This window comes from Chenopodium quinoa, unplaced genomic scaffold (genome assembly GCF_001683475.1).
Source record: "Chenopodium quinoa cultivar QQ74 unplaced genomic scaffold, ASM168347v1, whole genome shotgun sequence".
NCBI lineage: Eukaryota > Viridiplantae > Streptophyta > Magnoliopsida > Caryophyllales > Amaranthaceae > Chenopodium > Chenopodium quinoa.
Genome location: NW_018743391.1, coordinates 684,980 through 700,915, shown reverse-complemented (window position 1 = coordinate 700,915; position 15,936 = coordinate 684,980). Strand labels below are relative to the sequence as shown.

The following is a 15,936-nucleotide window of genomic DNA, read 5'->3' as shown; positions in this document are numbered from 1 at the left end:
TAGGTGTTGAATGCGTCACTTTCCGAGAAAAGAAAAGGTTGTTCGGCGTGTACTATCATTTTTCCTAGTTCATCCCTATCCCTCTCATAGTTGTATGTAAAGTCGTATGGATGGAATTGGGAAATTTTGGGCTGGGTTGGATCACTAGCTGGTTTTGCACAAGCTTTCATGTGTCTAGATAAGTGTCCCGTCCCGTTTTTGGTAACTTCCGTGAATACACTATTACATGTTTTACATTTTGCCCATTGTTCACCATCTTTACTTAGGACAAAATAACGCCATACCTCACTCCTTCGGTTTTTCAAAAGTAGCATCTCAGTTTCGGTTAACCATTCATGATGTGTGTGATGGTTAGTAGTGGGACTAGTGGGAGTGGCAGTAGAAGGGGTAGAACCGGAGGGAATTCGGGTACTTTCTTGGCTACCTTGGCTAGAACAATAGTTTTGTTGATCACCGATATAATTAGGTGGAAATTGGTATGGTGGTAGTGGAAATTGGTTTAGTGGTGGTGCTGGAAATCCCGACGTATTATATGGCTCATAGCCCGGGGGGAAGTAAATGGGGTCATTGGTTTGACTCGTAATTTGGGGGCTCATTGTATTTGGTGGTTCCGTAGAACTACTACTACGGATAAGTCGGCCTTTCCCCCTAGACCTAGATGATGGGTTGTTCGATGCCATAATTAACAATTAATTTTTTAATAAAAAGTGGTTAACTATAATAATAATAATTAATAACAACAATTTTAACAATAAAAATATCAATAATATTAATTAATAACAACAACTATAACAATAACAATAACAATAACAACAAAAATAAATAATAACAACAATTGTAACAATAATAATAATTAATAACAACAATTATAACAACAACAATAACAATTAACAACAATAATAATTAAACAAGATTATTCTAATAATAACAATAAAACAATAATAAATTTAAGATTAGTTTAGATCTTACAACCGTGCTTCAACGCTCCACTAATTACGATTACGAACTTTTTAATTTTTTCCGATATTAGGAAAATAATTAGAGAATTTAAGAGAATAATTAGAGAATTTAAGAAAATAAGGATTATTAGAGATTTAGAGAATATAAGAGATAAGAAGAAGAGATTGTGATTTGGGAATGAAATGGAGGTGAGTATTTATAGAATTTTTGGGGAGCAAATTGGCAAAAAACTAGCCGTTTTTTAGCTGCTTTTTTGGCTTATTAAGGAGCTAGGATAAACGGTAACATTACCGTTGGCCCGCGGGCCGTGCCTGCGGGCCGGCACGACGGGCCGGCACGACGGGCCAGCACGGCGGGCCATGGCCGTGCTCGTGCCGGGACGTGCCTGGGAATTCTCAACCCTGTCCGTGGCACGGCCCGTGGCACGGGAGTTGAACTTCGTGTCGTGCCGTGCTTGAATTCGGGTCGTGCCGGGCTGCCCCGAACGGCGGGCCGTGCCGGGCGGCATGCGGGCCAACCCGGCCCGTGCCCAGGTTTAAGAAGTACTAGGACTAGCTGTACATTGGCATGCATAAGAAAATTTTGATTTTTATTTTTTATTTGTTTTTTTGGTGTAATAATACATAATAAAATATTGCATGGGGTTCTTGTTGTTTGTATTGTAGTGTTCCAATTCTTGAACCCTACTCTATCTAAGGAAATAAAATATTATTCTTAACACCCTACCATGTGATACTTGAGTATTATTTTCGTCCATGGCTATGGTTAGACCATCTCCAATGTAAGACTCAAATGAGTATTTTTAAGAGAGAGAGTATTTTTTGCAATGTAAACCAATAAGTTGGTACCTAAACTTAGCAACTCCAAAAGAAAGTTGCTAAGTTTAGAAACTCAACTTTAAGTCTCATTTGACAAAAAGTGTAGGACTCTTATTAATATTTTAATACATTTTGTAATTTATTTAAAAAATAAATGGATTTGGTGGACCATAAATTGAAAGTGACATTTGCATATTTTAAAGAGTTTCTCAATACCTTGTTACTCTATTATTTTAAATTAAATTAGAAAAATAATAAGTTCATACAGGTTTATATATATTTAACATTTAATATTTTATATATGATTTTTTATTGCTAAATATTTTAAATTTGTAATAGATAAAAAGTTTAAGAATTTTATAAATTTACAAAATACACATTAAAATCTAAGAAGACCTTACAAAAAATAAGTTTGGATTTGATAAAAAAAAATAATAAATAAAAATAAAGAAGAAGAAGAAGAAGAAGAAGAAGAAGACTCAAATCAATTTAGGCAAGTAAAAATAAGATCAGATGAGCTAAAAAACATGATCTATGTACGTATATTTAGTTCATCTTATTTTATAATCTAAGCTACTTTGTACTTCGTATGTATTAAAAATGAAAAAAGATATTCTCTTTTCTCTCTCCTAAACCTTAGTCTTTAATGTTACTTTTCAAAGGTCTTCAATTGAATTTCACCGGTGGAAAACCCTAATCTTTATTTTCTTTTAAGTTTTTTGTTTCTTAGGTTATAATAATGTCTCATTCGAAAGACAAGGTTTTTTCTACCTCCTTCGAAAGACAAGGTTTTTTCTACCTCCTTCAAAAGACAAGGTTTTATCTGTATTTAATCTGGTCTCTGGTTGTGCAGGCTACGATTGATAAGATTCGGGTTACGAGATCAACACAAGAATTTACTTTCTCACAAAATTGCGAAGCGAAGACAGATCGACTTAAAAAGTTGTATGACATAACGAATAATTGAGAATATGCTAAATTGTTATATTCACATATATGGATTCTTAGTCTTCCCCATTAATTCTTGTTTGACTTTGTTATATTTGTTTTCATTATCGTTAATTGTCAATTGTAAATGTCATATGACTTTAATTAATGATTTTTTGTGTCCTTCAGGACTCTTTTTTTTTTTTTTTATAAAGGATGAATAAGTATTGTAAATTTGTAATAAACATAAATTTTGTTTAAAAAAAAAAAAACGGGTACTAAACATACATACATAGAGATATTTAGGGAGTTAATTTGGATTATGACTGATCGTTCTTATAGTTGATAGATGGGAATTACATTAATAGTTAAATTTGCAAAGTAGAAGTAATCGTTGAAAAAGAAATTGTGGCTTGGGAAAGGAAAATATCAATGCCTAACATTATTTGTAATAATTCTAGTATTTGGTACATTAGGCTGCTACATGCCTACATGAAATATCTTTTTCCTTATTACTGTATAGGTTTTTGCATATTTGTGTACCACAAAGATGATTTGATATTGGGTATGGTGGGACCAATGTTATATCCACAATTCAAGTCCAATGAGTATTCATGTGAAGGGGTGTGAATGTGTGATAGAGTATATAAATCAATTTTGGATTTCAACCATTACATTAACCTTTTAGTTGAATTGGTTCATTAACATGATGTCAGAGCGCTGAATATGAGGAGTGTCCATAACGTGATGAGGGGTTATTATTGGTATTGCAATGGAAAAATGAGGTTACTCAGTTACTCTTATTACTAGTATCAAACATAGTACTCCCTCCGTTTTTAAATACTTGCTTCATTTCTCTTGGACACGCATGCCAATTCTAATCTTTGATCACTAATATATTTAATTTCCAATAAGTATAAATTCTAACAATTGAAAATTAATAATCTATTTATTGAGATGATTCCAACAAGTATCTACAAGACTATATTTTTTCTTATGTATAACTCACAAACATTATTCAAAGTAGGATAAATAAATAGTGTATAAAATAGAAATGGAGCAAATATTTAAAAATGAAGGGAGTATTTTTTATTTTCATTATAATTTTTTTAGGAATACGAGTAGTATAAAATAAAAGTAGTATGGGCTATCATGCAATCAATTTCAATTATTCACAGAACTTTAATTGATTTGTGTCAGCCGAAAAAACAAAGAATAAAGTTTTAATTAACAAATACTGAAATACTGACTCAGGCGACAAATTAAACTTTTGGCTTTATAGCTTTGTACAAGTACTACACTATACTACGTGTCTACGTTTGTCGATTCTTCATTCATTACTCTTGTAGCATTGTTCATTTATTTCTCAATCTCACATATTCTATATTGTATTGAACATGTCTATTCAAAAAAAAAAAATATTGTATTAAACATGTTAGAGATATAAGATACCAAAAAATATAAAATAACTAACAAAACAAGAGATAGATATTTTATTTATCAAAAAAAAAACAAAAAAAACAAATACAAATTAAAAATACACATACATCACTTCTTTTGTGTTTAAAAAAAGCAACAAAATTGTAAAAATTGAGTGACTAGAAATCGATTCAGAGGTAAATGATAAGATAAGACCTTATTTTATTCACTTTTTAAAATTAATATAGGAAAAATTGTCAAAAATAATACAAACTTTGAGCAATCCGTCAAAAACAAGCCACACTTTTAATTATTTTTAAATAATATAAACTTTGAGGGTTATCCGCTTTAAACAACTTAACCGATTAGTTAGCTCATGAATAAGTTATATAGAACACGTGACATTGTATTATTTTTTTTAAAACTATTAAACAACTATATAAGATAAATAAAAAAATAAATAATTGGTTAAATAAGTTGTAAGTAAAGATATCCCTTAAAGTTTGTATTATTTAGAATTAATTAAAAGTTTGACTTGTTTTTAGCGGATCGCTCAAAGTTTGTATAATTTTTGACAATTTTTCCATTAATATAAGCATGTAGTAATTATGATTACACGATTACCCGACTCATATGACAAATGACCCGAAATCGACCAAAAATCCGAAATCTACACTAACTATTAGCTCGATCGTTGGATCTAGAATATGCAATTAGCTTTACTAAACTAATTTGCTTGGAAAAAAAAACTTGCCAAAAAATAATGCTATAGGTAAATTAGTAATCAAGATGAAAACAATAAATTAATAAGTTCAATAGTAAGCTAATAGCTAGCCATTGTGGCTCAAACTAACTAGAAAGATAATTAGCTTACAAGTTTATGTGATGGTATTGGAGTTGTTCTCAATTTTCTCTCCTTGTATATGTTACTATTGATAGACACATCTTTATCAAAACAAACCTACGAAATTTTGTTGAAAATTTGTATCAAGAAACAAGGTCGAAAATGATAATTACGAGTATTTAAAGTGTTAGAAAATGATTTTATACGATAAATTACAAGTTCAAATGTCTCCATGAGCCCACCTCGATAGGTAATTTACTAGGTTCTAAACTCTTGATACTACGTAGCTTATTTGTGCCGATAAAAAAAACGAAAACAAAAAGTATTCAGTGGATATTAAATTCTATAATGGAAAATTTTGTGTAGAACTACCCTAAAGATAGGGTCATTTGTGAACAACTACTCATTTTTTTATTTGTTTAGAATTACCCATAAGTTTGAAAACATTTGGGTAGCACTGCCCATTAACATTTTTCGTCCAATTAAGACGTTATCGGAACTTACTTTTTTCACTTTTGCCACCCAATTAACTCTCCCAATTTGTATAAAGGTTTTAATTTACCTTACTTAACCTAATTAAGGTTTTAATCATAATTTATTTTAGGATTCATGAGCGTAGTATTATTTTGGGATTTTAATTTCTAAAGTTTGGGGATTTAATTGAATTGGGGTTTTTGCTTATTTTAGCATTAATTGACCATTATAATTGAAAAAAGTAAAAAATTGGGCCAAAATAACGTTTTAATGGGACGAAAAACGTTAGTGGGTAGTGCTTCCCAAACTTTTCCAAACTTGCGGATAGTTTTAAACAAATAAAAAAAAAAATGGGTAGTTGTTCACAAATGACCCTATCTTTAGGGTAGTTCTACACAAAATTCCCTCTATAATGCTATGTTATCTTATGTACATGTCAAATTGGATTCTAAGAAATCAAAAATTGAAATTATTCTCCCCAAACATAAATTGTTTGCTTGTACACCTTTTACAACATCACAACACTTTACACGCTACTTCATACACCACTTCCTTTTTTGTTTAAAACCATACCAAGTCAATATATGCATTATTGTTCAAATATATAGACCATAGAATAGTTAGTGTTTAAATTGCAATCTATAAGTTTTAAACTCAGAATCTAGAGTTGTTAGTATTCGTATTTTTGTGCAAAATCAAGTCAAAATTAATAATAATAATAATAATTAACAATAATAAAGAAATTAAGAATAGTAATTCGCTCATCATCTAGATTTATACAATCTTCGAACATCCGTATAAGACACGGAGTAACATAATAACATATACTCATAATTTATTAAAACATTGGTATAGACTATAGACACTTTTTCTCGCGGAACTTGATTTGCAATAATAATCCTGGACCTAAGACAATTTCTCTAACAAGTTATACTCGTAAGAAACAATGCAAGCCTAGATAAGAAGGTGAGAAGCGGAGAAGGGGAACCCAAAAAATCTTGGAGGAGCATGAACATGTTGCCATCTCCAATTAACTCCACCTTGACCTTTATTGCAATTGTTATTATTGTTGTTGGTGTTATTATCCACATTTTTTCTCTCCAAGATGAACATACCTTCCCCACCACAATTCTCCCCATTTCCCATCAAGAAAATCTTACCATTTCCAACATCAATCAAGGAAACCGATGATGAAGATGACCATAACTCCGTTACTCGTTTCGGAATCGATCCTAGGTTCACCCCTTTCCACACCTTGTCATCCCATTGGAATTCTTTTATTTCGCCCTCGAGGACGTACCACCACCGCCGTTGTCCTTCTACTGTGACAACGGCGGTGGATTTGGGATTGTTTCCGGGGTACGGCCATACCCCGGAAACAATTTCCCAAGTATTCGACTCTGGGTCGAATACTTCGGCATCGGGCCTGAATCTCCCTTGAGATTCAGTCCCGTAGCCGCTTATAACCCAGAACTTTTCTTCTTTTGTTAAGGACAGTCCGTAGCTTTCGTCTCGTTCTTCCGCCATTGGCGGCAGGGCCTTCCACTTGTCGGCCACAGCGTCGTAGGCCTCCGCCGATCGGAGGGCATTCTTCTGTCCGTCATGCCCTCCGGCGACGTAGACCGTGGAAGGCCCTGCCGCCGCACAGGCGAAGAACGATCTTGCCGTCGGCATCGGGGATCCCTCCCTCCACGTCCCGACGGCGAGGTCCAGAACCAACACCCTCGAAACCGGCTCCAGCGTCGCCGGGTCCCACCCGCCTAGCACCACCAACTTCCTCACCGCCGGCAAAACAACACACTGCGAAAATGTAGGGATTGTAACCCCTGCTAAACAACGCCATTCTTCATTATTCGTGTTAAAAACATTCAGATTGTAAAGAAGTGGACTCCCATTAACAACTTCTTTGATACCATCATCGGATTCTGATTCTTCGAGTAAACTTTTATCTTCAGCCACCAGTAACGGCGGCGGAGGTGACTGTGGCTGTATAAGAAACACATGATTTTCGGCGAAGCGAGCGAGGCGGCGATTGGAGAAGAAAGAAGGATGAGAGACAGTAGACTTCCATAGATGAGAAACCAATCTAAGTGAAGGATGAGAAGTAATGGGTACTCTCAAAAGACACTCCATTGCTAAATCATCTGGTAAACCTGGGATTAATTGCTCAAATTGGAGAAACCCCATTGATTTTGTAGCACAATTATCTCCCATTAATCAACAAAATTAAAGGGTTAATTGATTTTTGTTGTTCAAATTAGAAATTTGTGAGGAATTTTGGGAATTTAGGCAAAATTTTGTTTTTTGATTTTTTTTTTAGAGTGACGAAAAATGGATGTGAAGTGAAGTAGTGAAGACAAAGTGGTAAGAGGAGAGTATATATAAGGGAAAATTTAACCGCGCCCACGTTACAAGTTGGAGTTGGAAAAATTGCTAATTGTGTAAAAGTTGTGTCCTTTGGCAATTTATATTAATTGAATTTTTGATTTTGTACAAAGTATCTAAGTTTGTAATTAGGGTTATTTGATTTGCTCGAGAGTCTTTTCTCGGATGATTCTTTTAGGATAAAGCTCATCTGTTTTTCTATCACGTAATCTCACCGACCTAAATTATAAGTTGTTTTTGGGTAGAATCTTTTGATTCGAAATATAGGTTGTCTTATAATGGTAATTTGATATTAAATGACTTTTTGTTTACCAAAGTGTCATTTCGAAATATTAACTACAATTACTTAACAATAGTAATGCGCGGTACATAAACACTAATAAGATGACATGTATTATGAGATCCATAGAGTATGTCCTTGTTCACTTGATCTTAGTTTTGATGAACTTAGGGCCTGTTTCGATTTATTGAAAACAACTGAACTGATTGAGGCTGAACTGAATTGAATAGAGTAGAAATAAATTGTTTATGTGAGAATGAAATTAGGAACTAAACTGATTGAATCTGAACTGAAATTAAGCTGAACAGAACAGACCTTTAAATTATTATTACTAAATTGAAATTATTTTTACTGATTTTCAGTTATATTTATTCTTTAAAGTTACTGATTTTTACTGACCATAAATTATTTTTACTGAATTAAACTTATTTTTGCTGAACTAAAATTATTTTTACCTAATAGAGTATTTTTGTGTTTTTTTTTTGGGGGGAGGGGGGTTTCTTAGAGAGTTTATTTTAAATCAGCTAAGGTTTCTTTATTAATATTTCTTATGTTTTTAAGCAATTTTTATGATTTTGTAATTCTTTTCTTAGAATAAATTTATAGTAGTCGAGTATGGGAGGGAATGGGAATATCCAAACAATACCAAAGTTTTTAGGTCACAAATATGAGTGCACTTCATAGGCCTAAGCTAGCTTGCCACATCTATTAGTTTCCTCTTGAGGTTTTCGGTTTGTGGATTGCTAAACATCGCCCGCAAATCTCCACATAAAGCCCACAAATCTATATTGAATTTACCTTATTGCCCTAAACCTAAAATAAAAAAATCTAACCCATACCCACACTCTAATCACCCGAAAATACGGCAATGTTGAGGCGGCAAGGAAAGGACTTGGCGGCCACAGCGGCGGAGGGAAGGACGGCTCACGGTGGCAGGGTTTTTTTTAAAAAAAAAATTTTAAAAAAAAACCAGAAGAGGTGGGGCGCCTGTCTGCTCCGGCCGCCGGAACCAGGGGGCTGGCGTCTGACCTGGACGCCTAGCCACGGTTGTGGCGTTTTCCAGAGGCGCCACCGCCGTGGCTGGGCGTCCAGGTCAGACGCCAGCCCCCTGGTCCCGGCGGCCGGAGCAGACGCCACCACCAGGGGCTGGGCGTCCTGGCCAGGCGCCCTACCACTTTTTTTTTTTTTTTTTTGTCTAATAATTTTTTTTTGGAAAATCAGAATTCTTTTGTTAATGTTTGATATTTTTGTTTTATGTGTTAATGTTTTTATTTCTAATGTATATATATTTTTTTAAATCAGAATTTTTTGTGTTAATGTTTAATTAAAAAAAACAAAAACTTTAAATAAAATTTTAAAAATTTTAAATAAAATTACAAAAAAAAAGAATAAATAAATAAATAAATAACAAATTACAAAAAAAAAAAAAATTACAAAAAGTAGGGGTGGCGTCTGGCCAGGACGCCACAACCATGGTGGCGGCGTCTGGCCAGGACGCCACAACCATGGTGGCGGCGTCTGGCCAGGACGCCACAACCATGGTGGCGGCGTCTGGCCAGGACGCCACAACCATGGTGGCGGCGTCCTGACCAGACGCCACCCCTACTTTTCGTAATTTTTCCCCCGGATTATCTCGCTTTCCGGCGACGATGACGGCTCTTCGGTGTCCCTCGGCGATCCACTCCAGCTCCACATTCTTCGTGAGAGTGAATTACGGTTTCGGTCAAAATTAGAAAAAGGGCAAAAGAGTCAAAGTAAAAATATTTGTGGGCTTTATGTGGAGATTTGCGGGCGACGTTTAACAAATCCCTTTCGGTTTTCACGTCAATTTAGGATTTGAAAGGATGCAATTGTCAATGCTTAGCAAGTACGAGTAAAGGGTCGAGCGAGATGAATCCATGTGTTTATGGAAAAAGTGGTGTTTAGTCGAATTAGAATTCTATATCTAAAGCCCACCAGATAACATGCCAAATTATATATGAGAGAATAGCTTGAATTGTATTGATGATCTTGGTTATTATTTATAGCCTACAAAAGATAACCTACACAATATAAACTCTATCATATAAACTTCTTAGAATATCACTAAGATATATTATTATCATAAATATAATATCATAAGATCAATATGGAAAATATATCACAATAATATATTTTCCTATATTCCTAACACCCTCCCGCAATCGTAACGGCAGTAACACGAACGTTACGATTGGAAATTCGCACTTTGTTGAAGTCGATCGAGTTGCACCTCTCTGTTGATGTCGCCTTCAAATTTTTTTATTTAAAAAAAAAAACGAACTTTTGCTACCACGGCCCTTTGCTGGTGTCCATGGTCTTCTGTCACGGCCCTTTGCTGGTGTCCGTGGTCTTTTGTCACGGCCCTTTGCTGGTGTCCGTGGTCTTTTGTCACGGCCCTTTGCTGGTGTCCATAGTCTTCTTTGTCCCTATGTCCCTAAATATAGCAAATTTTAGTCTCTAGCTAGTATTGAAAACATTGAAATAACTTACTTCCTCCGGTTCGTATTATATATGCAACTTTGAAATATTTTATATCTCACAAATAATACACCAAAGTTACATATAATACGAACCGGAGGTAGTATGTTTTTTGTTCCTGTCATAATCAAGTAGGCCTCTTAATGATTATCTCCACATTTTAATCTACGAATAGGGCAAAACTTTAGTCAGCGCTCAATGTAATACATCGTACCTTGGTTGGGGCAAAATTTCCATCCATGGATTCCCTTAGTTTTAGTTCAAGATGTTATGAAAAAAATGGTGCCTCCACCAATGATAGCGAGGGTGGATATTAAGTAGTTTATGACGTGATCTATCTATTCAGTAAAAGGATTAATACCTCATTTTTTCTTATATTATATGATGAACTTTATTTAATTATAAATTGAACTAAGGGCATGTTCTCATTGACTGAACTTAGCTTAACTGAACTGAATTGAAATGAATATTTTATAAAAGAAGGAAATTAGGAGCTGAACTGAATTTCAATGTAAGAGAACATGCCCTAAGTACTTTATTGTACCAATCTGTTAACCGAAAAGAACTTGATCTTAGTTGATAAAGCATTGGAAATGGTATACGTTGAACAAATAACACACAAGCTAAGAAAAATCATGATAATATTGTCTATACAATTGATCAATTTTTAAAATCAATCGAAATCTCAAATAAGCACAGAGTTGTTCACCCATGTATGTAGATATGGAACTCACACTTAGGGCCTGTTCCGATTGACTGAACTCAGCTGAACTGAACTGAATAGAACTGATTAATTAGTGATTTCTAACTTCGGATTAGTGTTCTTTGATTATTTATTGATTATTTATTACTATACATATGTGTATATACAAATGTACATATTATTATTATTATTATTATTATTAATTTTGATTATTATTATTATTATTATTATTATTATTATTATTTATTGATTATTATTATTATTATTATTTATTGATGATTATTATTATTATTTATTGATTATTATTATTATTAGTATTATTATTTCAATTATTATTGTTATTATTATTATTATTATTATTATTATTATTATTTATTGATGATTATTATTATTTATTACTTATTGATTATTATTATTATTGTTAATATTATTATTATTATTATTATTATTATTATTATTATTATTATTATTGTTGTTGTTGTTGTTGTTGTTGTTGTTGTTGTTGTTGTTGTTGTCGTCGTTGTAATAAGAGCTTAAAAGAATGAATTTTGGCTTTATATCATTAGCAATATCATTAGACGTAAATTAAGAGCTGTGCTGAACTGAACTGAGCTGAACTGAACTGAATTGAACTGAATTTCAACGGAAGAGAACAGGCCCTTAATAGTTTATACAAGGAAAACTGAAACAAGTGCACATGGTCTCCGACTTTCCACTCTCCAGTGCAATTGTTTTCTTTTTTCCCCCTTAAGATTTGAGTGGGCCTGTTCGACTTAACGTCAGTTCAGTTTAATTCAGCTCCAATCAGTTCAGTTCATCAATTCGCTTCTTAATTTTCTTCTATCGTAAACAATTCATTTCATCTTTATTCAGTTAAGCTTCAATCAACCAGTTAAGTTGTTATCAGTAAATCGAAACATGCCCTTAATGTCTAAAATATCATACCATCCATAAAAAATTTAATTTAAATCATTTACATACATGTCACATGGGAAAAATCAAAGTAATTAGATTAATTAGGCAAAAACAATCGATTAAAACCAAACTGTGTAATATTTTCATACAAGAAAAGTGCAACTTATAAAGCAATAGTAATTTGTTAACTGAATTGTCCAATTAGGCACCGATATTTTTTGTCCAAATCAAAGTAATGTCTTATTTCAAATAAAATGAAAATAAAAATAAAAATCAAAGTACAGTCTAAACATCTTAAAATAAATCTTACTAAAAAATATCCCACTTATATTATACTTTTAGTTTTTTATTACAATTGAGGGTTGAAATGATCTTCTAACATGTTATTATTAAGAGTTCATTAGCGCGACAAAAAGGTCACAAGTTCAAGTCTTATCCACTCCTCCTAAAGAGGAATTGATTTCACCCTATGCATGAGAGTCATACTTCATCCACATTTCAATCCTAACAAACTCTCATGTGACTATGTGAGAAGATTATAACATTGTATATAAACCAATTTTAGGCAAAATAAGTATTACTTGTATTCATTGACTATAATTTCACAAAGTATATTTTCTTTATTTTTTCTACATAAATTTATCATTTACTTCGTTTTTCTAAATCTTAAATTCTTTAAATTTATTACTAATACCAAAGCAAATAACATTATTAAAGGTCAAATATGTACATTAAATATTAATTAGTACGGAGTATATCACATAAGATAAGTAAATACGAAGTACTGAGTAAGAAGATATTTAAAATAAAAATCGCTCCTGTACTATCTTAACAAAGTAGCCCCTTGCAACACGTTCAATGGCAGTAAGGTTGGGTCTAGAATGCAAGTTGATTAAAATGTGCCGCCTAATCTAGCTATTTTTGGCTAATCAATTGGAAAAAAAGCTAGCATTCAAATTGCCAAAGTGCATATATACATATTGCATTAACACTTAAAGTTGAAAGACATTTTTCACGTCTTTAAATTAACACGTTTAATATGTATACGTCTCTTGTACTCGTCAAATGACAATTGAAAAGACAGCTAATAATCTAGAAAATATCCTCATTATTCATCCCCAACTTCATGTTATAATGTTAGTATCACATGGTGTTGCATTCATAGTTGACAAGACCAATACAATTATCTCGATTAAGTTAGGGCATGCAATTTGATTGAATAATGTTTAAGGTAGAAATATAATTAATGTTTAAGGTAGAAATTAAATATCATGGGAGTGTGAATTGGGTGATGATATTTTGTTTCAAAATAATTTTAGTTTGGTTAAAAATGATTTTAATGCAAAGAAATAAATTAAATTTGCTTTATTAGTGTAACGATGCACTTTTGATCTGTATTATCTATCTATATATTCCATCCATCCCTAATTTTTTGCCCCATTTGACTTTTTATGGTCTTCAACAAGCGTTTTAAAACGGTTATATCTCCATTTTCACATGTGTAAAAATTATAAAAACTATAGATCAATAAAATGTACAATGAGATGCATCCAACAAGATGTCACATGACTATATTATCATTTATAGATTAAGAGTATTTTATGATTAAAGTTTATAAGTTGACCCAAATTTTTACAATGGGATAAAAATTTACGGACAAAGGGAGTACATCATAAGAACTTACTATGCCTATTGTAGCTTAACTTTCCACAAGCAATAATTTCTAAATCAATTAGGTATTAGTGTATGTATGACCCACAATATCAATTGCTTAGTTGGTTCTTACTTGTGAAGTAGACCTAGCAATTTTATGAAGAGGTAGCAATTGATGATTTTTTTTTCCCTTTGATTATTAATTATATTAATTCTTCTACTTAGTGTCTATGTACATATATTCTTAATTACAATCAATCAACCACGACAACTATTTATGAGGATATGACCACGATATCATCAATGATCCATGTGTGAAACACCGCACACGGAGTAGTAATTATGTTGTTCACTCTCATCATCACATTTTAAATGAGATATTTATTTTAAAAACACTCATTATTGAGATGCATCACGCAATTAGAATTTGTTATATCCATCCGACTGTATCGTACACTCAAGATCAGTTGCTCATTTAATCAACAAATGACCAAATAATATTTTTACTCATTTGTTGATTGAATGAGTAAATAACTCTGGGTGTACGGTACATCCCGGTGTACATAATAGGCTCTTGCAAGCAATAAGCCAATAACCCTACATGACTCTATTTTTAAGTTTCTTTACAAGCAATATGAATAACTTAACAAATTTCCACAAATGATGAACATAAAAGACACAAATTAAAGAGAGTGAATAATATAACATTTAGCATGTAATTGAATGTATAGTAAGAGTATCCTCATATATGAATTACCTATTTGAATTATTTTTCTTGGTCGATAAACGTTAAATTAGGGAGCAATTCTAATGGTTTGGAGTATATTTTTTTTATTAGGGAGAAGTAAATCTTAAAAGCCTTGTTCTTTTGATCTAAACTGAACTAAACTAATAATAAGTCCAAACAAATAGGGCTGAAGTACTCCTTGTTCAGCCCATTTCTTGTTGTTTAGGTGCTAGGACAACTATGAACTATATGATGTAATTTAGTGTTGGAAAGAAAAACCTTGTAAGATATACATTATAGTATGATTCCCATTATTTATTTATTTATTTATTTATTAAATAGTTTAGTCTGATTTGCAGAAATCTAAACTTATTAATTAGTCTCTTAATTAAAAGACCGCAACTTTATAAATGATGGTATGTACTTTATATTTAAATAGGTTAAAACCCGTGCCATGCACGGTAATTTTTAATACTTAGGCCCTGTTCTTTTCACCTTAAAAAATAATATAAAGTAAAAATAATTTCAGTTCAGTAAAAATAAGTTCAGTTCGGTAAAATTAATTTCAGTTCAGTAAAAGTAATTTCAGTTCAGTAGAAATAAGTTCAGGTCAGTAAAAATCAGTTTTCTTAAAGAAGAATTATAATAGAAAATCAGTAAAAATAATTTAAGTTCAGTAAAAATAATTTCAGTTCAGTAAAATTAAGTTCAGTTCAGTAAAAATAAGTTTAGTTCAGTAAAAATAATTTCAGTTCAGCAAAATTAAGGTGAATCAAACAGGCCCTTAATACTTATCATTAGTTAAACACTATTATTTAATTATAAAAAATTATACCTAATTGCAAAATAGGATGAAAGTTCTGTAATTACAAAAAAAAAAAATTAAAAAATTTATCACACTAAAGAAAACAAAGAGAATAATATATGCACCACTAATAAAAATAACTATGAATTACATTACAAAGTTATAGATAACAAATTATTATTGCATATTATTGTATAAAAAATAATATATTTGTTTGAATGTGTACAAATAGAATATACTTATCAAATAGGAAATGAAATATTATTGCATAGTTTTTATTAAAAACTTTCCTAAGAAGCTTTGGCTAAAAAACATAAAAATTAAAAAAAAAAAAAAACATTTGGAGTGAAATTTTTTAACCATGAGATAACATGTGTCATTCCTGATTTCGCCTTTAGTATAAAGTTATAGATAGATAGATTTGAAGGTGTCATTTTACTTCTCCAAAAACCTAATCAAATCACTAACGTAATATGACTTGATCGATTCTAAAATTCACCCTAATCTGAATATGGCATTAAAAAAAA

At 32.0% G+C, this 15,936-nt stretch overlaps 1 protein-coding gene across 1 annotated transcript; it reads right to left on the bottom strand.

Moving 5' to 3' along the window:
• Positions 1–6,148: 6,148 nt before the first annotated feature.
• LOC110738635 (F-box/kelch-repeat protein SKIP20-like) lies at positions 6,149–7,978 on the bottom strand. Its single transcript, XM_021919029.1, has one exon. The coding sequence runs from the start codon at positions 7,654–7,656 to the stop codon at positions 6,397–6,399; it is 1,260 nt and encodes a 419-aa protein (XP_021774721.1). The 5' UTR covers positions 7,657–7,978; the 3' UTR covers positions 6,149–6,396.
• Positions 7,979–15,936: the final 7,958 nt, after the last annotated feature.